This window comes from Equus quagga, chromosome 4, assembly GCF_021613505.1.
Source record: "Equus quagga isolate Etosha38 chromosome 4, UCLA_HA_Equagga_1.0, whole genome shotgun sequence".
NCBI lineage: Eukaryota > Metazoa > Chordata > Mammalia > Perissodactyla > Equidae > Equus > Equus quagga.
The window spans coordinates 113,790,518-113,812,974 of NC_060270.1; the positions used below are offsets into that span (position 1 = coordinate 113,790,518).

Below are 22,457 nucleotides of genomic sequence, written 5' to 3' on the forward strand. Positions count from 1 at the left end.
CTTTTTATTGTGGTAAAATATACATAACATAAAGTTTATCATTTTAACCATCTTTAAGTACTATGTAATTCAGTGGCGTTAAGTACATTCACAAGGTTGTGCAACCATCACCACTCTCCATTTCCAGAACTTTTTTTCAGCATCCTAAAGTGAAAGTCTGTAGCCATTAAGCAATAACTCCCCCTCCTCCCAGCCCGTGGTAACCACTATTCTACTTTCTGTCTCTATGAATTCAACTACTCTCGGTATCTTCTATAAGTGGAATCATATAGTGTTTGTCCTTTTGTGACTGGCTTATTTCACTTAGCATAATGTCTTCAAGTTTCATACATGTTGTAGCATGTGTCAGAATTTCATTCCTCTTCAAGGCTGAGTAATATTCCATTGTATGTATAGACCACATTTTGTTTATCCATTCATCTGCTGATGGACACTTGAGTTGCTTCCACCTTTTGACTATTGTGAGCAATGGTGCCTTGAGCCTTGGCGTAGATGTATCTGTTCAAGGCCCTGCTTTAAATTCCTCTGGGTATATACCTGGAAGTGGAATTGCTGGATCACATGGTAATTCTGTTTAGTTTTTTGGGGAACCACCAAACTGTTTTCCATAGCAGCTGCACTATTTTATATTCTCAATAGCCATGCACAATGGGGTTTAATTTCTTCACATGCTTGTCACAGCAACTGCAGAAGAGTGTGGAAAGGGTCCTGAACCTGAGTTGAAAGAAGTCAAATACCATTTCTGGCTTTTTCTTTTTACTCCCCTCCTTTCCCAGTTATGATTTTTTTTTCCCACTTGAGGAAGATTCACCCTGAGCTAACGTCTGTTGCCAATCTTCCTCTTTTTTTGCGTGTGAGCTGCTGCCACAGCATGGCTACTGATAGACGATTGCCAGCAGCCACCAGAACCTGGGAGTTATGGCGCTGATTCTCACTCAGCGCCTCCAGAGGAAGTCAACCTGTCAACACCTTGATTTTGGATTTCAGGCCTTTCTTAGTGAGCCCTGGCTGCTGTGACAAGATAGCATAGACTTGGGGGCTCAAACAACAGACATTTACATTCTCACAGTTCTGGAGGCTGGAAATCCAAGATCAGGGTACCAGCGTGGGCAGGGTTTGGTGAGGGCCCTCTCCCTGGCTTGCAGACTGCCACTTTCTCTCTCTGTCCTCATGTGGTGAGAGAGAGAGAGAGCAAATTCTCTGGTGTCTCTCCTTAAAAGGGCACCAATCCCATTACGAGGACCCCACTCTCAGGGCTTCATCTAAACCTAACCTCCCCAAAGCCTCATCTTCATGTACCACTACATGGGGTGGGGCAGGGCGGGGGGGGGGGGGGGGTTAGGGCTTCAACATATGAATTTTGGGGGGACACGATTCAGTCCTTGGCAGGCCTCCAGAACTGTGAGAGAATGAATTCCTGTTGTTTTTAGCCACCTGGATTGTGACCGTTTTTTAATGGGGCCTTTAGAAACGGAGACAGTGTTCCTCCTCACTGCTCTGGGACCCCTGCTCTCTGAGACCACTAATTCAAAAGAAGACTTAGGGCCCGCAGCCATGGGGGGAGTGTGGGGTGGCGGGGCCATGGAGGACTGGCACAGGCCCCAGCTGTGTGGGCGCCTCTTGTCTTGGACTGCGTCCCTGAGGACGGGGACCAGCGCCGCGCGTGCGGCAGATTCATCAGCACCAGCCCGTCCTGGATTTCCTGCTGGGCTTCGCGGCTGCACTGAGGACCTGGCCCGGCGCTGGCAGCCATCCTGGGGAGGCATCCGCAAAGCAGAAGGTGATACGCCAGGCACCCGGGTTTGCACACAGCAGAGGGTTGGGCCACACAGCACTGCGCCTGGACTGCTGCGTGCACGGCTCCAGTCCCTACCTGGTGGCCCGAGGCACCCCCGACACCTACCTGCCTCAGGGCCCAACCACAACCCCAACACCGACTACCCTTTTGCCCTGTTCCGGGACCGGCTTGGAGAAGGAAGAGGAAAGGGAGGAAGGCTGGAAGCTGCAGCTGGAGGCTGGCAATTACAAGGGCCACCCTCCACTCCATGCAGGCATCATTCTCCAAGATGCAGAGATGGCCTGGCTGTGCGGGGGGCCCGAGCTGACCTCAACAAACCAGAGCCCACCTGCGGCTGGAGAAGCCCTGCACTTGGCAGTAGAGGCCCCAGGAGCCAAGGTGCTGGAGATTCTGAGGGTGGCTCAGGGCCTGCTGCCCCCAAGCACATGGCCGCCACCCCCCCCCCCACCCGGGCAGCGCCAAGCTCCGGCCCAACCCCACCCTTGCCCACCTCCTCTGCGCACATGGAGCCCCGAGCCAGCGCGAGGACAAGCCTGGCTCCTGCAGCAGCAGTAGCTACAGCGACAGCGAGGACGAGGGCGTGAGTCAGGAGGGAAGACAGGGCGGCCCAGCTGGGGAGTCGGGGTAAACCGGCAGGTGGGAAAGGGGAGAAGAGATTTAGGCAGAGCATTGAGACAGACATCGGGCTGCCGCAATTGGAGAACTCAGGCGGCAGTGCAAGTGACCTCGGGCAGCAGTCAGGACAGACCTAGGCAGGGGAGGCAGGAAGAAATCGGGCAGGGGCGGTTAAGAAATTCAGGCAATGGCAGAGATAGAAGTCGGGCAGAGGTGGAGAAAAGACCATGGTAGTCACGATGGTAGACATAGGCAGGGGTGGGTGGCAGAAGGGGAGTGATTTGGGGGAGGAAGAATTGGAGAACTCAGGCTGTGGGAAGATGACCTTTGGCAGCCATGATTAGAACACTGGCAGCTGTGGGAAAGATGTTAGGTGGGGTGAAGAGAGGTTAACTTGGAGAACCCAGGCAGCAGAGACCCAAGGCAGGGGGCCACGCTGAATGCAGGGGTTGAGGAACTGGGGTAAAGGCAGAGGGAAGGGGTGCAGGAGAGAGACCTCGAGTGGCTGTGGTGCTGGAGACCTGGAGCAGAGCTGGGACTCGACAGCAATGGTGGGAGAAACGACCTTGAAGAGTGTGGTTTAAGAACTAGGAGCAGGGGAATTCAGGCTTCAAAGCAAGACCCAGTTCTTAGGGGGCGTGGAAGACCTCGGGCAGTGAGCAAGGAGGCAGCTGCCTGAGCTCTGCCTGGCCCCTCTCCCCCAAGAAGGATATGATGGTCCACAGTAGTCAGAGCCAACACTGGCTAGCTTCCACCCCAGCCTCAAAATCTCTCCCTGATGATCCCATCTGATTTGTTTAATTAATATAATTTCCAATAAAAAAAAATCCCAGTTCCAACAACCACAGGGTAAAAAAGGGAAAACTTAGAGATTTGAACTGTGAATAGTTTGTTTCTATTTTCACTCTTTAATCCCACCCCTGTCAGTACTTACCTGTCTGTACTACAGTTCCAGGATGCTCCTTATTTCCCTAGAAGCCATCTGCTATCCAGACACGCACATCAATGAGGCTACACAGGGCAGGCCAGGGCCGGGCCCTCAGCAAACACCTCTAGGTGGGGAGATGGATCCCAGCACGATGTGCCTCCTCTCTCATTTCATCCGTGGCCTTCTGGAGACCAGGCCCTAACTAAGGGAAGAGATTCCAAAGATGAAAATCTTTGACTTGGTGACAGATTGAGGAAACACATGTTTAGGGGCCGATGAAGCCACATCCTGTAATGTTGCAGTATCCACAGAGGGCCAACTCTACTGGCTTCCGGAGCAGGGGGTGAGTGGGGAACATGTTGGAGGGCCTTGCTTTTGGGGGGAGAGATGGGTTATTTAATCTAATGGAAATAACACAAAAGTAAACGTTAGGAGACCTGTTTTGTCACTAACTAGCCTGTGACCTGAGGTGGGGCGGGGGGGGGGGGGGGGTCTCACTTCTCTGAGCCTTAATTTGCCTATCCTTAAAATGAGGAGAATGGAAATAATTTTTAAGTTCCTTTTCTGAATCAATTGTCCTGGGAGACTATGACAGATTAGGCAAGCAACAGATTCTTTCTTTTTCTTCTAATTGTGGTAAACTGTATTTAACACGAAACTTACCATTTTTGCCACTGTTTTCATTCTTTACTTTATTTTTAATTGTGGTAAAATACACATGACATAAAATTAACCATCTGAACCATTTTTAAGTGTCCAGTTTAGTGGCATTAAGTACATTCACAATGTTGTGCAACCATCACCACTGTGCATTTCCAGAACTTGTCCATCATCCCAAGTGAAACTCTGCACATCAAGCAAGAAATCCCCCCTCCCCCTAAACCCTGGTACTCACTATTCTACTTTCTGTCTCTATGAATTTGCCTATTCTAGGTACCTCGTAAAAGTGAAACCATACAATCTTTGTCCTCTTACATCTAGCTTAGTTCACTGAGCGTGTTTTCAAGATTGATCCACAGGTATTCAAGCAGCAGCCATCAGAATTTCATTCCTCTTTAAGGCTGAATAATATGCCATTGTATGTATAGACCACATTTTGCTTTTCCCTTGACGGACTCTTGGCTTGTTTCCACCTTTTGGCTGCTGTAAATGATGCTGCAGTGAACATCGGCATACAAGGATCTGTTCAAGTTCCTGCTTTCAATTCTTTGGGGTATATCTTTAGGAGTGGAAGTGCTGGATCATCTGATAATTCTATGTTTAGTTTTTTGAGAAACCACCAAACTGTTTTCCCTTTGGCTCACTCTAAAATGATGGTGCTCAGTCCTGCCGCAGGGGTGTGATAGGGAACCCCATGGAGAAGTGGATTGAAACCACCTGGGTTCAGACACGCTGCCCAGGAGTGCAATTCATGGCTCTGCCCGGATACTGATGGGTTCAGATGTGTTCTGGTGATCCCAAGGCCATTACTGAGCCCAGGGCTGCACATTTTCTAGTTTTGAGGTGAACTATGTAGTGGCTGGAAGATGCTATGAAGAAAAATAATTTTCTCTCCTATTCACTTGTCCAGAATTTTAGAAATGGAGATAATATGTGCACACATTTCTGATTTCACTTATAGAACTAGAATCCCAAACATGATTGGGATAAGGACTTGGGAAAAAAGCAGGGAGTTTAACTGGGAAGGCAGAAAGATGGTTGACCCCAAGACTGAAGCTCTCAAAACACTGAGCAGGTGACAGAAAGGCCTAGTTTGAGCCAGGGGGGCCAGGAGACCAACTGAGCAGATGAACTGACCCAGCCTGGAGCTGCGTTGGACTCTCAAAATCTGGATTCAAATCTCAGTTCTACTTACTAGTTTGGGAAACAAACTTGACCTCCCTCGAGGTCAGTTTTCTCATTGTAAGACAGAGACATTATGACAGTTAAGAAGGTGAAATAAAACCATATGTGTGAGGTGATTCCCACAGTGCCTGGCCCTCCCACTCACCTGTTTTCTCTCAAACCCTGAGCATCAAACTCAGGTGCTGTGTTAGACTCAGAAGCCCTTCCCTCAACTCCCAGTTCTAGAAATCTACTTTACAACATGAGTTTTTGATGCGGTTTGCATTTTGGTGGCCATTCTGAACTACTGTGTCCTTTCTCTGCAAATCAAATGCTTTATCTTTTTGGGACTGGTAGATGGGGCTTTCCTAATAGGTACAAAACTGGCTTTTAAGCAAAGGATACATTCTTTGCTTAAAAAAATAAAAAATTTAAAAACCAGGCCAACAGAGACCCTCAGTTATTCTGGGCAAAACTCCTCTAGACGCCATTGGACATGAACCTTCTTGTAGCAGTTCTGTTTCATTTACTGAAAAAGCCTGGCTCTCCAGGCAGACAGAGCAGGACTGAAGGGAGAAAAAATGTGAAAACACTTGGAGGCCACAACCGTCTGTAAATGTCGATCATTATCATTAATCATAAATACAGCAAATTAAGTGTTTGATAAGTGAGCTTGTATCCAAGGAGACAGATCTTTCTGTCTTCCCTGCCCTTCTCCGCTCTGCCTCGTGCTGGGGCAGAACTGGGCTCCGCTCAGCTCTCCGCTCATCCTTGCTGGTTTAATTCAATGAGCCGACCTGCAAACACAGCCAGGGTTCCAATGATGCAGACGAGCATGAAGACTCCAAGGAGAATGTGGTCCATCACCATTGCAACATACTTCCATTCCTCAGCCGCCTGGGAGAGAGGAAAGTGTTAGAATTTCCTGAAGGTGGTCATTAGACTCACAGTGTTGATGCTTTGCACCTTCTATGGCCCATTCTATTTGCAGATCCTGAGGCCCCCAACATAACTTGGCTGGCATTATGACCTTTATTTTTTGAATAGACTATTCACAATGTGATGACTTACTAAGGTGGCCCAGAGGCGGTCACCAAGGTACAACTTAGGTCGGTAGCTCTCTCTGAAACACCAACCTACTCGTCAAGCCAAACCCATCCGTCTGTGCTTGAGCATCTGATAATTTAAACCCAGAGGTGCGATTTCAAGCCACAAAGCTTACGTTATTGGACTCCTGGTCTGACTTCATGGTCTCTGCGATGTATTTGACGCCCTCGATGGCACTTTTCACCTCGGGGTGTTTGATCAGGGGAGAGTGGAAGCCCATGGGTGGAGGCCCGGGCTTCCCAGAAATGTCAGAAATATCAATGTCTTCTGTAAAAATCTTTCTGTCTTGTTTTTCTCTGGATGGTCTTTTCATTGTGGAGAAGAACATGATATTTGGGATGGTATCAATAAAAACCTAACATAAAAAAGATATCCATGTATCAGAATCACTGGCAGCAGGGCAAGCATCAAACTCAGACTTTGAAGTAGCAATGTGACCTTAGGCGAGTAATTCAGCTTCTCTGGGCCTCAGCCTCTTTGTCCTTAAAACAAAAGGACTATGCTAGATTTTCTCAAAAATTCCTTTGTGCATGTCCTGTGGCCTGTCAGACTACTGTGGTCAGGCGATGCTTCTGTAATGTGAGCAGTTCGCCACTGGAGGGAGCCTTGCGCAGCTATCAGACTCAAGACACCAATGACGCTTAAGCTTCCGGACCCCTTATAGGGATCGGCTGCTTTCAAGGCCACGTGTTCTCGTGATCTTACGGTTAAAGAAAGGACCCCTCCGCTAAAAAATAGACAAGGTTCTGGCCACAAAACAGCTAGACTGTTTTCTTCCATTTCTTGTTCCTGAAGAAATGCAACATAGGTATTGCCGGGAGTCACTTTGTCTCTATAGAAACAGGGACTATTTCTCCTCCAAAAAGAATACATTGCAAGCAGTAGTTTCTCTGTCAGTTCATGAAAAATCTTTTGCATTCTGCACAAAAGACCCTGGAAGTTCGTGTCTCTGTGAGATTTTATTAAAAGACTGGCATATTTGAAATGTTAACACATTCTAAATTTCAGTCATGTAAATATTGGAGACCAAGTTCCTCATAAAAACTCACGTTTTGACAATCTCTGATCAAGCCCCCCTCCAACTCTAGCTCTTATTTTATTCTCAGCAGATGATTCTACCAGCAAAAACTAAGCAGCCTGTTCACAAATTAGAAGACATACAAGCAGAAATCTCAAGAAGTTCACAGCATTTAAATGAAAAGACTGATTTATTCATCTTCTCTAACCAAGGAGATTCGTTAAGCCTGAATTTGGAGTGGACTTTGTTACTGTTTTTCTTCTCTCTCTGGGGAGGATACATGAGTTATTCATCCCTAGGAAGAGCCAAAGAAAGTTCCTTGCAAAAATCCCCTACAGCCCAGAAAGGACTTTCGGTTCCTAAGTACCCACAAGTGTTAGCCAGAATCCCACTGGCCACGTGGAAGGGGAGACCAGTAGATGTACCCAAGGGAATGGCCGCCCTGTGCAAAGTTTGCAGGGGCCACAATCACTCACCTTCCGCACCCACTCAGGCATGACATGGGTGCTGGGGGAGCGGTGGTGTGTGTTGATGACGATGACGGTGATGATGATGGAGGTGATGACAAACACCATGGTGAACAGCATGTATTTTCCAATCAAGGGCACAGCACTGGACGTGGAAGGGATCAACTCCACAATGACCAGAAGGAACACGGTTAAGGACAGCAGGACAGAGATGCTCAAAGTCATCTTCTCTCCTGGACAAGATGAAGAAGAAACACAACAGCCCACCTGTTATGGGCTGAATTGTTGCTCCCTACCAAATCTGTACGTTGGAGTCCTCAGTCTCTGCACCTCAGTGACTGTATTTGGAGATAAGGCCTTTAAAGAGGTAATTAAATTAAATGAGGTCTTGCAGTGGGACCTCACCCAATATGACTGGTGTCCTCAGAAGAAGAGGAGATCAGGACACAGATATACATAGACAGGAAAGACCACGTGAAGACACAGGGAGAAGAGCGCCATCTGCAAGCCAAGGAGAGAGGCCTTGGAGGAAACCAACCCTGCCGACACCTTGCTCTCGGACCTCCAGCCTGCAGAACTGAGACAATAAATTCCTATCGTTTAAGCCACTCAGTCTGTGGTACTTTGTTATGGTGGCCCCAGCAAATGAATACACCACCAAAATCTAAGGGTGGGAGGAGTGTGACCAGAATGTTCTCAAAGCTTCATTCTGGGGAAATATTTTTGGTAGAATTTCCTAGGAGACCTTGGCACCTTAACTCTGCTGACAATGGCAAGTGGCGGACAATTCAGTTAGAGGCTGCCAAGCAGGAAACGGCTCTTTCATCTGGTGCCCCACAACTTTGTTTCTTGGTGGAACTCAAGGAGCCAACTTATGCCAAGCTGGGCAGCAAGCTAGACCCTTGGCAGCAGTTTTTCTGTTTGCAGCAAAATGTCATGAACCTCACAAAACTGAACCGCAGCCCAGCCTACTCGTTACCCAGCAGATGGATGGGCATCCTAGAGGTACTTCTCATTGTGGGACACATAAGCTTCTCATTATGGGATCAAGCTGCAAGACCAAGACCAAGAAAAGGACAAAATCGATGATTTCACATCACTGACTTTCTCTCTTTCATCTAAGAGGATGATTTGTTTTTTCTTGTTTTGTTTTGTTTTTCATAGTAAGGGACCAGGGATTTCCCCACCTCCACCCTTTTCTCTAGGCCCTGTAATTTCAGGGTGAACATTCTCTGCTGGAGTCTTGGTTAGGCAAGGAGGGCAAGTAAGAAGGTTGGGAGCTGAATAGCCCAGGAATGTCTCTGTGGGCACTGACCACCTAGATGCAGCAGAGCCTTTGGAGGGGACTGTCCTTGGGCTGGTCTAGCTGTTTGTGTCCTGGGAAACCCTTGTGTTGCCCTGCTTTCTACTGTGGAGCTTTTCCCATTCTGGATCCTTCCAGATGCTAGGAGCACATACAGGATACCAAGCGGATGCAGATGAGAAATTGTCAGTTCTACCTGGTGGGTAAGAAAGTCTTCAAATGTGAAAAAGAAGACAATTATAAATATGAAATATTGATCAAGTTACATCAAATTTCTTAATAATAATGGTAGTAATAGCTAACATTTATCCAGCAGGCTTACTGTTCTAGATGTTTTCAAGTGTACATCATTTAGTATTTATAGCAACTCTGATTAGTTTCCATATTGCCCTGACTAGTGTTTTCTCTCTTCACTTTAAGAAGCTTCATTTGATTAGAAAGTTGAAAAAATATCTGTTTAAATACGAGTGCAATCACTAGAACTTACATTCTGTGGGGTGAATTCTGTCTTATTCTTTTCTGTATCCCTGCCACATCACAGTTGTTCAACAAATACATGTTGAATGAGTGAATGCATAATCTTTTTTTCTTGTTGGAAAGTTGGATTTAGACTTTTGTGGATTTTTTTTGTTATTTTGATAAAGTGTTACCTGTCATAAGTTTGAGAACTGTCTGTACCATCTTTCTTTTTTCCCTATGTGTCTGTCGTACATCGTTTATGAGCAGGGCCTTGCAGGCAGGCATACCCTTTTCCCCTTTTCTATAGATTGTTGGTGTTTCGTGAAACTATGTCACAGATGTGATTACTCAGTAGGAGGTAAGTAAGTTGTCCAGGCTGATATGTGAGAAAGAATTGCCACTTGGGAAGTATGGTCTTGTGTATAAAGATGCTGCCATCTGGAAAACAGATATACCAAAGCTATTTTCAAGTGGCAAGCAGTGAGCGCAAGAGGCAAGAGCTGGATTAGTCAGTATACAGCAAATGACTTCATCCGGGAAGTGGCATGAGGAGTGTGTGCGATCCTTGCCTTACCCAGCCCATTTCTGGGCACACAGTAGGTATTCAGCAAATAGGGATTGACGGTTATTCACTTTAACTAGACTGAGCTATGTCTGTGTGTCTTCAGGGTACCTTCAACTCTCAGCCTGCTCTGTAGCCCGCTCCAGCTATGAGCTCCGCCCATAGTGACTGCACGTGACCACTGAGTAAAGCATCCTCCTGGTGATGATGAGTTGGGTCTGTCTGCCTGTATTTGTTAATTAGCCCATGATTATTTCTGGCTTTCCCCAAAATAGCAGCATGAGATCTGTCAGCATCAACAGCAGCGGCAGCCATGGCAACTGCACCCACCTGAGTCTGTGGGCAGGTAGAACACCAGGCCGGTTAAGAAGGAGAAGAGCAGGCAGGGAATGATGACATTGACGATGAAGTAGAGGGGCAGGCGCTGCATGACAAAGTGGTAGGTGATGTCCAGGTAGGGCGTGGAGGGGCAGCAGGCGTAGAACACCCAGTGCTTCCAGCCCCGGGACTCCTTGATCACCCACTCCCCACTCTCCATGAAGTTGCTCAGGTCAGGCTGGTCGCTTTCCTGGAAGATGGAATGAAACTGAAATCCCAGCCATGCCACCATGAGGAGGGACAGGGTTTTGTAATCAGCTATGACAAGGCAACTGATACCAGTGCTGTCTGTTACACACCCAGGAGGGAGCCTGGGTCACTTCCACTTTGGGGTCTTGGGTTCCTTTCCTATAAAATAAGGGGGTTTGGACTATTGGGGTTCTCCATGTTGACTACACATTCAAGTCATGTGGGAGCTTTAAAACACATCAGTACCCTGGCCCCCACCCCACACTGATAAAATTAGGATTATTGGGACAGAGCCTGGGCATAGGGAATTCATTTAGGCTCTCAGGTAGTTCTCATGTGCAGGGCATTGAAAATCTTCCCAGTCAACTGAGAACAAACTAGATGATTCCCAGAGTTCTAACTGGTGCCGAGAGCCTATGATTATCAAGGGACAGAGTCGGAGACCTGAGTCACACCTTTCCTGAATCCAACCTCTTCACACAAGGTCACCACCTACCGGGTTGATAGCCACCACAGAGCCATCATAGGTCCAGGTGCCCAGCTTCATGCTGCAGTTCTGTTCATCAAAGGGAAAGTAGGTGACGATGATCTCACAGTAGCTTTTAAAGATGGCTGGAGGTGTCCACGTGATATGGCCGGTGTAGTCCAGGAGCACTTTGGTGAACTTCACAATGGCAAAGTCACCGTCTGCACTACAGTTGGGATAAAAGAGGAACATGGCTCCAAATGGTGGATGAGCCTTCGGTTCTGCTTGGGGATATTAACAGGAGACAGCTGTTAATTATTCAGGTGCTAATTATAGAAGCTTGCTTTTGGGTAGCTCACTTTTTATCTATGGCAGTTTCCCAAATTTGTCTAATAATAAGAATCACTGGGGTGCTTGTTAAAATATAGATTCCTGAGCACTGTCTAAGTGTTGAATCAAATTATCTGGGGAAGAAGTTGGGAATCTATGGTTTTAAAAAAACAACAGGTACCACTGATGCACTGCATCCCAGATTTTTTCTTCCCAGTCCTCAGTAGTATTTGCAATATCAATCTCCATCTATCTCTTTTCTGATATACTTTGAAAGTTAACTGGGAAAAAAAAAAAACTGGTTTTAAATAAAAATTCCTCTAGGGGCTCATCCCTGTGACAAGCAGGTTAAGGAAGAGGTCTACTAACTTTTTTTTTTTTTTTTGAGGAAGATTAGCCCTGAGCTAACTACTGCAGTCCTCCTCTTTTTGCTGAGGAAGACTGACCCTGAGCTAACATCCATGCCCATCTTCCTCTACTTTATATGTGGGACGCCTGCCACAGCATGGCTTTTGACAAGTGGTGCCATGTCCGCACCTGGGATCCGAACCAGCGAACCCCAGGCCACTGAGAAGCGGAACATGGGAAATTAACTGCTGCACCACCGGGCCAGCCCCCTCTACTAACTTTTTGAGGACTATTTAGAACTCAGTGGGGTGGGGTCACAAGCTCAGATGCATCCAGGGCCAGGCAGTCTGGAAGGAGTGTGGGGCTGAGACTGTGGTAAAGGGTCAGCCCCTTTCTCCTCCAAGGGAGGCGCACTCAGCTCTGCCTGTGGTGTCCGCGCGGGACCGAAGGCCCCATGTCGCCAGATATTTGGATTTTTCCTCAGAAGCTGGAAATCTAGATTTTTTAATCCAAAATTTCTAGATTTTTGAATGTTGGATTTTTCTAGAGAGGCTAAAAATCCAGGTTTAATGTGACATTTCCTGATTTTCAAATGTTGGCAATAATTTCTCTTTAAAAAAATGGTAGATGTTAAAAAATAACAATAAGCCACTTCTGCAGGCCTTATTCAGTGGGCAGTCTACTCGTTCCACAAACAGCCTGGTCCCAGGGCCTTGGCCAAGAGCAGGACATTAGAATAGATGCCGAACAGGTGGGTGGGGTCTGCCTCGGGGGGTTTCAGGGACATATGGCATATGCTGGTGCCTCACCTCATGAATCGAGAAAATTTTTTTCTCATTGATTTTTCTTTGGGATGGAGGTGGGGCTCTATCCAGAAATCTATGCAGTTTTGGATCTTCCTGAAAAGGCCCCAAAAAGCAGAGGGCCATAGGATCATCTAAGTTTCTCCCTATGAACAGGTAAAACAGGGGCCTCTCCCCAGCAGGGTGTTCCTGAATGACTTGTCCAAAGGACCAGAGGATTTTAATTGCATCCCTCAGATTCTTACTGAAAGAGAAAACTAACACCAGACACTCTGCTCTATCAGTATTTTTGTCTGAAAAGGTTACGCAAGTGAGTGGATAATTTGGCTCAAGCTAGAATCCCAGGTATAATTGGAAAATACATAGTAGAAAATCGCAGTTGGGGAGAGTTGGCCTTGAAGGACATGGTTTCCACTCACTAGCCCTTGCCACCTTTCCTGGAAAGTCTGCTAGAATGCACAGCCTGCTCGCCCCAGACACACGCTGAATAATGTCAGACAGCAGATCCTCTAGGCGCATGTCGAACACTCCTGCCTGGGAAGGATGCTCTTTGAAATGAACATTCCCTGACAAATGAAGGGCGTATGATAATGAACGTGTCATTAAACCGGAGTGTCTTGAATCACATTATAACTTCACCACATGCAGTCTGTCACAGAGCCCAGTAGATCGGCCTACACAGGCATCCAGGCCATCACCAGTGCTCAGTGTCTTGGGATGCTGTGAAGATGTGATGAATAACAACCCCGGGAGGTTCAGACCTATTGGTAAGAAGGACATTTAATTCCAAAGAACTCAATTATATGAAGTTTGGGTTCCTTGGATGGTTGCCACACACCCTTCAGGAGCTCTCAGGGATTAAATGTCCCCCACCCCACAGCCCTGATTCAATTTGGCTCTGATAATTGTTTCTATTCATAACATGAGACACCATATGGCACCCCTAGCATGTCAACTTGGCTCCTGGCTGCTAAGGGTTATTTAATGTGAACAGTGGTGAGAAGCATACCGAGAGTGGCGCCCCTTCCGTTAGGGCGCTCGGCTCCACCTGCCCTGGGGATGTCCCCCCGTCCTGTCTGTTTTGCTTACTTGTTGTAGAGAACAAGGTCTGGGCGCCAGATCTTTTCCGAGGGAATGTGGATTTTTTTCACGCCGCCATAGTCGGCTGGATTCCATTTTAGGTTGTAATCCACCCATTGCTAAAAATGAAGACATTTAGCCAATTAAAAAGCTAAAAACATTAAAGAAAATCTAAGGTTATCAAGAGCTCTGATGGTTATGGTTATTCAGATATGGACAGAAATTGTGCTCCAGAAAAAAAGGTTCGATTCAGAATTCAGGTTTCACTTGAGTAAACAGTCACAGTGAACACGTATGTAGCACTAACCACATGCAGACACTGTGCTAAGCACTTTACCTATATTCATCGTTTAGTCCTCAAAACAGTCCTATGAGATAAGAGTGACTATTGACCCCATTTTACATATGAGAAAACAAAGGTACTCCCAAGTCATGCCATGGGTGGCGGCAGATCTACCACACCACACTGCCCACCCCAAGGAAAGGAGAATGACCCATGGTGAACAATTTCCTCAAGCAGGTGACATCATTTTAAAAAAGCATTCTATTTTTTCCTACGTTATAGAAGTAATATATGCCCAATGCAGCAGATCTGGATAACACAATGCTATGGATTAAGTTGTATCTCCCCCAAATCCATATGTTGAAGTCACAACCCCGCATCCCTAAGAACTGACCTTTTTTGGAGACGGGGTCTTTACAGAGGTAATTAAGTTAAAATGAGGCCATTAAGGTGGGCCCTAATCCATATGACTGGTGGCCTTATCAGAAGGGGACTGTTGAAGACAGGTACGTATTCAGGAAGAATGCCACGTGAACATGAAGACGGCCGACTACGAGCAAAAGAGAGGCCCAGAGCAGATTGCGCCTCTCAGCCCTCAGAAGGAACCGGTGCAGCCAACACCTTGATTTTGAACTTTTGGCCTCAAGATCTGTGAGACAATAAATTCCTGTTGTTTAAGCCACCCAGTTTGTGGCTTTGTTACGGCAGCCCTAGCAAACTAATTAACACAGGAAAACGCACAATGTAAAAAATAAACACCAGAACATGATCCATAACCCCACTACCTCCAAATATATGCCTTTAACATTTTTGTATATATCCCTGTTACCCAAATTGATTTCCTCTGGGCCCAGGTTAAATTTCAGAGTGAATAACAACAACATAAATGCAGCATCTAGCTGAATTACCTGTTTCAGTCGAACATTGGTTGTCACGATCTGATTTACTTCATCCTGCAAAAAGACAAGGCCCCATCTTTAGGGATTGGAGGGGGGAGCCGAGGGGAGGATGCTCCAGGGTGAGAGGTGTGGGTGCTGTGGGGAGCCCGGAGCGCTCTTGTCTCACCACGTTGATGAGCTGTATCAGCTGCAGGCCCACGGTGACCTCTACCACCTCGCGGTGGTCTTCCACTGGCCGTACCACGCTGTTATAGTTTTCAAATAGCTTTGCCACCAGACGGGTCTCATGTTCGGAGCACAGGACGAGGCCAGCTGAGACAGCAAATGACACACACATTGTCAGACTCTGCTCCCCACCCTCCACATACACTAACATGAGTAATTGAGGCGTGACCAGCTAATGGAAGGCACACAGGCCCCCTTGTTGAAGGGTCCTGGATGCAGCTATGATTGCCTTAAGCTCCTTTCCAAGTGCAGCTGCTGGTGTGGTCCCTTCCCAGTGGGGTGTGCCAGATTATCATGACACTTGTGCTTTGGACAGATGACATTCCTCTGGCTGAATCAAGTGAGCTAGGAACAAGTATACACAAGAAGAAAGGTCCACACGAAAGCCAGTCTTAGTATTCCAGAGTCTGGCCATGGTGTAAAGGAATCTTGGATTTGCTGGCCTGAGACCTCATGATGCTATAAATAGCCAAAAATTGATGCTGGTTCACACCCAGTAGGATGGCCATAATTAACAAAATTGAAAATGACAAATATTGGTGAGGTTGTAGAGAAACTGGAAGCCTCATGTGTTGCTGGTGAGAATGTAAAATGGTGCAGTTACTGTGGAAAACAGTTTGGCAGTTCTTCACACAAGTTACATGCAGAGTCACCGTTTGACCTAGCAATTCCATTCCTGGGTATATCCCCAAAAGAATTGTTCACACAAAAACTTGTACATGAATGTTCATAGCAACACTATATACAAGAGCTAAGTGATGAAAACAACCCAAATGTCCGCCAACAGATAAATGGATGAACAAATGGTAGCATATCCATGCAGTAGAATATTATTCAGCCATGAAAAGGAATGAGGTATTGTTATATGCTACAATATAGATGAACCTTGAAAACATTATGCTGAGTGAAAGAAGCCAGATATAAAAGACAATATATTATATGATTCCATTTATGTGAAATATCCAGAATAGGTAAATGCATAGAGACAGAGAAGAGATTAGTGATTACCAGGGACTGAGGGGACAGGGGAATGGGGAATGACTACCAATGGGTACAGGGTTTCCTTTGGGGATGATGAAAAGTTCTGGAATTCGATAGTGGTGATGTTTGCATAACATTGTGAATGTACTTAATGCCACTGACTTACACACTTTAAAACGGTAATTTTATGTAATATGTATTCTACTGTGGTAAATTTTATGTAGTGTGTATTTTACCATAATTAAAAAAAAATATTGCTGCTGGTGGGTACATGTCCCAGTTAAGTTGTAAAGATATAGTAAAAACTGTGTGCTTTTCTGACCTGGATTTGGGGCTCCTATTTGGAGCATGAGTGATTCCAATGAATCTTTACTGCGTTTTCCTTCAGGAGGGAGAGCAATTCATCTAATACTCTTGGAGCCCACAGCCCTTTTATGTCCAATGTTATGTGGTCCTCAGCAGCATCTGGTGAGGCAGGCAGGCAGGCAGATGTTCTCCCCTGAGATTCTGAGAGGCTGGACCACTTGTCCAAGGTCATGTGGCTGGGGCAAAGCTTGGGTTAGAGCTCTGTCATTCTGCGTTGCGCTCCTGCCCTAACTCTTAATTTTATGAGTGTGTTGGTGGGCTGTGCTGGAAACTGCATGACTGTGGTGCCATTATTGCTGTGAGAAAATGTGTTCCAAATTCCAACAAGTGCCTTATGAAGGATCTTTGTAACTCAAGCCTTCTGTGGATTAGGGATTGCCTGTTCGGGGTTGGGAGAGGAAGTAGACACAAGATCCATTTGCCCTGATTTGTGTAACTAGATCTCTGCTTTCCGCAGGTTATTGCTCAAACCACCACCCCTTTTCCATGGGCCAAGACAACTTTAAAAATGGAATGCGCGCTGTTTTCCTTTTTTTCCTAGTAGCGTTCACCTATTGCCTCAAAGACAGGTTATTATTTTTCTTTATTGTTTTTCTCCTTGGATCCTAAGTTTGAAGGAGTTTGTCAACAAAATAATTATTAAGTCCAAATTACCTTTCCTATTTTTATTAATGAAAATGATAACTAACATATTCAACTTGTGATGTGCCGGACACTCTTCCACGCGCTTTGCATATGCTAACTCTTTCAACCCCCGCAACTGGGTGCAGTGGGGACTGCTGGTCTCCTCACTTCACAGATGAGCAAATCGAGGCACAGAGAGGTTAAGTGACTTGCCCAGAGTCCATAAATGGTGAAGCCAGGATTCAAACCCAGAGCCCACGCTCTCAACCACTATTTCTCATCAAGGACTTTGGATCAGCTTGAAACAACCCATGTTACGCAATGAGTTGATACCTTTTCATCCCTCAAAAGTGTGTTTTCATTAGTCTGTACAGCTTTATTCAAGGCCCTGGATTTGTATTATCTTTTTGAATCCCTATAACAATTCTCTCAGGTATGTCTTTGCCCTACTTTACAAGCGAGAGAGAACTGCGGTTGGGACAGCTGAGCCATGTGTTTGTGGTTCCCAGCCAGTTAGGGTGGGGTTGCAAACGGAGGCAGTCTGATGCTAGGCCCTGTGCATTTATCACCTCCTTAAAGGTAAGTGTATCATTGCCTTTCAGATTTTGAAGCTTTCAGGGGAGAATAAATATCCCCATTATGACTTTCCTGGACTCTATGTAGGGAACCCCTGACCTAGGGAACCCCTGACCTAGCCTACCCCTTCATTTCTAGTTTCCCAAATTTTCTGAACCCACAAGAGTCCAAGAGCATCCAAGATGCCCAACCAGACAGCGCTTTTACATGACATCTCCCGGAAACTACCTGCATTTGAAGACTTTTCAAGGGAGTGTGTTGTCGCAGTTTTGCAGTTGCCCATTGAGTCCCCGGGACACAACAATCCTTCTGTCTGCACGCCTTGTCTTTCCCAGGCTCCACCTGGCCCATGGTGGGACAGGGGACAGGCATGGGTCGCTGAGTGCCTTGGCGACTGAGTTTGAAGCTATTGCTTTGGCATTGCCCTGGGCTGCTTATTTTTGAGTGACTTTATTCCAGTTTGACAGGAAGAACATACTAGAAAGCAATGGATAGAGCAGATGGTCAGCATTATGCAGCAGGAAAACTATGCAGGCCAACCCTGTGGTCCACTAGGGAGATGAGGAGGACTGGGGAGGGAATGGCCAGCATTCCAATGACATTCACTTCCTCCTCTTCCTCCCTTGCCAATAACAAGGGGCCTTGTTCCTTCAGTAATTAATCTCCAAGGAATTTCCGAGGAGATCTCCATTTCTTAGATTGGCTTCATTGGTATTCTTTTCTATTCTCCTCCTTAAAGCTGGGTAGAGTGCTAGAAAACTTACAGATCTTGAAATCAGAATTCTATGATTCTGTTACCAACTCCAATATGGTCTGGAGAGTTGGGCCAGTTCTTCATGGATTCAGTGAGTCACAGCAAATACTTTCTTTAAAAGGCAGGATATAAATTAACAAACATACAAACAAATAATGTCAAAGTCTCCCTTTTCAGCAAAATCATATAGGTAATCCTTATTTAGATGATGGTAACATTAATTCATTCATCAAATATTTGTTGAGCATTTACTGTATGCAAAGCATTAAGAGCTTTGAGGTGTTCAAAGGTGAATCTGACACGAATCTTGTCCTCCTACCCACATGAAGATTGACATTTGTCATTTACATAAATAACTACGAACAAGTTAGAAAGTAATATGCTGTGAGAAAGGTGGCAATGAAGTGCTTGGGATTCTAGAGACGCAAGAGAGACGAGGTTGTAATGAAAGGTGCTACATAAGTAGAGCAGAAATCATTGTGTGTTAAGCTAAGACAGGAAAAAGTGTCCCTGACATGAATGAGGATTTTGTCCACAAAGGACTGATTCTAAGAAGGGGAACCCAGCCACAAGTTCGAAGTGTTCTCTTTTTTTGAGGAAAATTAGCCCCGAGCTACCATCCACCGCCAATCCTCCTCTTTTTGCCGGGGAACACTGGCCCTGAGCTACCATCTGTGCCCATCTTCCTCTATTTTATATGTGGCATGCCTGCCACAGCATGGCTTGATAAGCAATGCGTATGTTCCACACCTGGGATCCAAACCAGTGAACCCTGGGCCACCAAAGCAGGGCGTGCGAACTTAACCACTATGCCACCTGTCTGGCCCCTCAAAGGGTTATTTTTGTACCACACTAGTTTAATCCCTATTTTTATGTGGGGGAACAGTCCACTGGGTTGGGCAAAAGGAATTCTGACTGTTAACTGGTCACCTTGGGTAATTCTTATCTCAACCTGGTGCTGTGTCTTTTGGTACCTTTGGCAATTTCAGGCTATTTTCTGACTGTGCATATAACAAACGGAGTCTCCAACTGATCACGTTCCAAAAGTTATAAATTAAGTGACATTGAGCAGGTCAACTTGTATTTTCAGCCTCAGTTTCCCTATAATAAAAAATGGAAGATGTTGGACTACTTCATCTAGCTCTAAATGTCTATGAACAACCCATGTGAATCGATACCAGCAAACTTTAGGTTTGAGCTAAATACATATCACCTACTTTTTAAAATAACTAAACATGCATTTTTGGAAGTCTTTGGTGTCCTAAGAGATCTCTTAAGGACTTTTATACATAAGCATATCACTTAAGAATTTTAATTGAGTGTTGTGTTTGCAAACACACGCATCCCACCACCACTACCACCTGGCCAGCTTTGGTTGGATCAAGTCCAAATCCTACTGGATATAACTATTTGAGTTTAGGCTCTTTCTCTCAATTCTGTTATTGAAAAACACTAATAATAAAGTTCTTTTGCCTAGGAGGCCTGCGTTTGTCAGAGCAATTTTAGAGAAGGGAAATCACAGAATGTCAGCCGCATTGTTTCTCAGTTGGGATGACCTCACCAGTAAACTTTTACATGAAGCAATCAGCAGATAGCTCCAGTTTCTCTCCACCGGAAGTGTGGGATTCAGGCTAGCGTTTCAGCTGCTGTGTTATGACACATTCCAGAGTTGAATGCAGGTCAAGGGCTGTGCAAGATTTTATGGTTTCAATTCAAACCCAAAGCTACATATAGTAATGTCCTTTAAAACAAAAAAGTAGGCAGGAATGCATTCATATGGACTTTTAGTTTAAATTTAGATGTTTAAAAATTACAAAATATTTCATCTTTAATGGAAAGAGTTTAGTAACAATTATGAATAGGTTTCTCTCTCCAGCACATGTAGCTGTCAATCAATCCTCTTCACTATCAGAATTCTCCTAGAGCAATGGAAGGACTTGTTAACCATATTGTTTTCCATTATAAGACGCCACTCCAAGTCTCTGTAGTTGTTCAAATGTGAAAGCAGCTCCAGGATGGTAGAAGTGGTGCTGAGTCTGATCAAAGGGGTGACTCAGGTACCCGGTAGTGATGGAGGGAGAGACTTGCATGTCTACTTTGCAGCTTTTGGCCAGGCAGCTCCTATTTTAATTAGATAACATAAACTAAAGATCTTTATCCACAAATCCAATCAAGATAACATTCCTGAGAAACTGACAGAGCAGTCTCGGGCTGGGGAAGCCCTGCCATTCTGTGTTCCCATCAAAGAAGAAAGACTCTGGTTTGGGAGCTTCTAGTGCTCCAGCCTCAAAGGAGAGCCCCCCAACCCTGGCACTTACCTGAGCAGAGGCCAAGGAGCAGAAGGAGCGGCCAGGGCTCCATGGGCTGTGGGCGCTGGTGTGGACTGGTGGCAGACCGGTGGCCTGTGCTACTCGCTGGCACTCTGGCTGGACACTCAGCTGCTAGAGGGTTTGGAAAGTGAGTCGGCTCAGCGGAGCTATTGTTTTACACCACCTGTTTGTGGCAGTGACAGCTGGGCTGCCCAGAGCCCTGGAGCCCAGGGAGTTGCTGAGGGCCTTACATTATTACAGGGTGCCTTACTTTACACGGTTGCTATACCCTTGACAAGTTGAGTGTGGACTCTATTGTGTTTTAATGCAACATGAGAGTAAAGAAACTTACAGAACAGAAAGACTTATTCTGAATGGTGAGCAACCCACTCCCTTTTGTGTAAACCAGAACCTCATCTACATGATTTGATTAGGGTCACTTGGTCTGAGGAGCTAGTCAGCTGTGTGTGTAAGACACTGATCATTCTAAATCATAAAAGTCCACATTCTACACACAAGAAAATTCATCTGCTCTAGTTCACTCTAGGCTGAGAGTGCCTGGGGCTTTTGTGACCCAATGAATTTGAGAAGCGAGTGGTTGGCACTGAATCTGCCGCTGGAAAGTTCTGTGTTTGACTGAATTTGGTTTTAACAAAGATGGCTTTTCCCATGAAACTGGTTTTACTGTACCCCGGAGTGGCTGTTCCAACCCCTGTCTCTGTATCAGGCAATACCTATCCCAAGGTGAGCCGTCAGCTGGAGCAAGCTGCCCACCTGCCATGTCCTGTTATTCCAGAGAAGAGTAATTAATGGGAAAGTGATCCACTGCATGCGTGGTTGTTCTAGGTTCCTACTTCCATACATGCCTCTGCCTCCTCCTGCTTAGGGAAGCAAAGGGCAGAGTGGTTCAGCTTTTCAATTCCTTTGTTCAAAAAAAAAATCCTATAAGCCAGCAGTTAGTAAGTGCTCCATCTGAGAATTATTTTTACCAAAACAGGGAAAGCAGCAGATATTTAAAGATACCCTGCCTCCTCCTTCCCTGCTTCCTCTCCAAATTGAATCAGGTGAGGAAGGTCCCTCCCTCAAGCCAGAGGACAGCATCCTGACCATCCCCCATTCCAGGGAGTCCAAACAAATAATTAGAGAGAGGGCTTGGAGGGAAGAGGAGAGAATTGTAAATTTGCATTATTTATATTTTTTTCTGTTTAACTTGTGGGAGATCAGCTAACTGTCTGCTAAAAACTGGTTCTTTCCTTTCACATGGCACAGCACTGCGACTACCTAGCCAGGAAGTACATCCCTCCACCCTGCCCCTTGCATCTAGATGGAGCCATGTGACTGAGTTCTAGAAAATGAAAGGTGAGGAGAAATTTTATGAGACTCACAAACTTCCCACCAGAGTGCATCCATGCTCTTCTAGCCTTCCTTCTGGCTGGAATGGACATGGCCCCCAGGGCGACCTTGGAACCACATGTTGAGTGGGCTTTACTTTTGATATCCTAGATCCTTGACTGCCTTCATGGAGGAGGGCAGCCTGTTGACCTGGTTACCACCCAGCTCTCTTTCATGAGTGAAGACAAAACTTTTATTGTGCTAAGCTATTGAAATTCTTGGTTTTATTTGTACCACAGGAAGTGTTATCATTATTAATACAAAATTTAGTCCCTTGCATTGGGGTACTTGTGGTTGAAAACAAATCCTAAAATATGCAGCACCACAGAGGAAGGCAAGAAAATTGGTACTGGTGGCTGAAAATATGAAGACC

At 45.8% G+C, this 22,457-nt stretch overlaps 1 protein-coding gene and 1 pseudogene across 1 annotated transcript; one reads left to right on the forward strand and one right to left on the reverse strand.

The window, feature by feature from the left end:
* The first annotated feature begins 1,581 nt into the window (after window positions 1-1,581).
* Window positions 1,582-2,426, forward strand: LOC124238694 (NF-kappa-B inhibitor beta-like; annotated as a pseudogene).
* A 2,098-nt stretch (window positions 2,427-4,524) lies between these two features.
* CHRNA1 (cholinergic receptor nicotinic alpha 1 subunit) lies at window positions 4,525-20,785 on the reverse strand. Its single transcript, XM_046659125.1, has 9 exons — window positions 20,702-20,785; window positions 15,024-15,169; window positions 14,867-14,911; window positions 13,685-13,794; window positions 11,145-11,340; window positions 10,412-10,649; window positions 7,767-7,990; window positions 6,388-6,627; window positions 4,525-6,062 (listed from the first exon to the last, which is right to left on the reverse strand). Exons 1-9 carry the CDS (start codon window positions 20,742-20,744, stop codon window positions 5,931-5,933), a joined length of 1,374 nt encoding a protein of 457 aa, XP_046515081.1. The 5' UTR covers window positions 20,745-20,785; the 3' UTR covers window positions 4,525-5,930.
* Between the last annotated feature and the right edge of the window lie 1,672 nt (window positions 20,786-22,457).

Coding starts and splice junctions, on each gene's coding strand:
- CHRNA1 (XM_046659125.1), bottom strand. CDS start 20,744: ATGGAGCCCTGGCCGCTCCTTCTGCTCCTTGGCCTCTGCTCAG. Junction 15,170..20,701: donor GCTCCTTGGCCTCTGCTCAG/GTAAGTGCCAGG, acceptor TTGCTGTCTCAG/CTGGCCTCGTCCTGTGCTCC. Junction 14,912..15,023: donor TGATACAGCTCATCAACGTG/GTGAGACAAGAG, acceptor GTCTTTTTGCAG/GATGAAGTAAATCAGATCGT.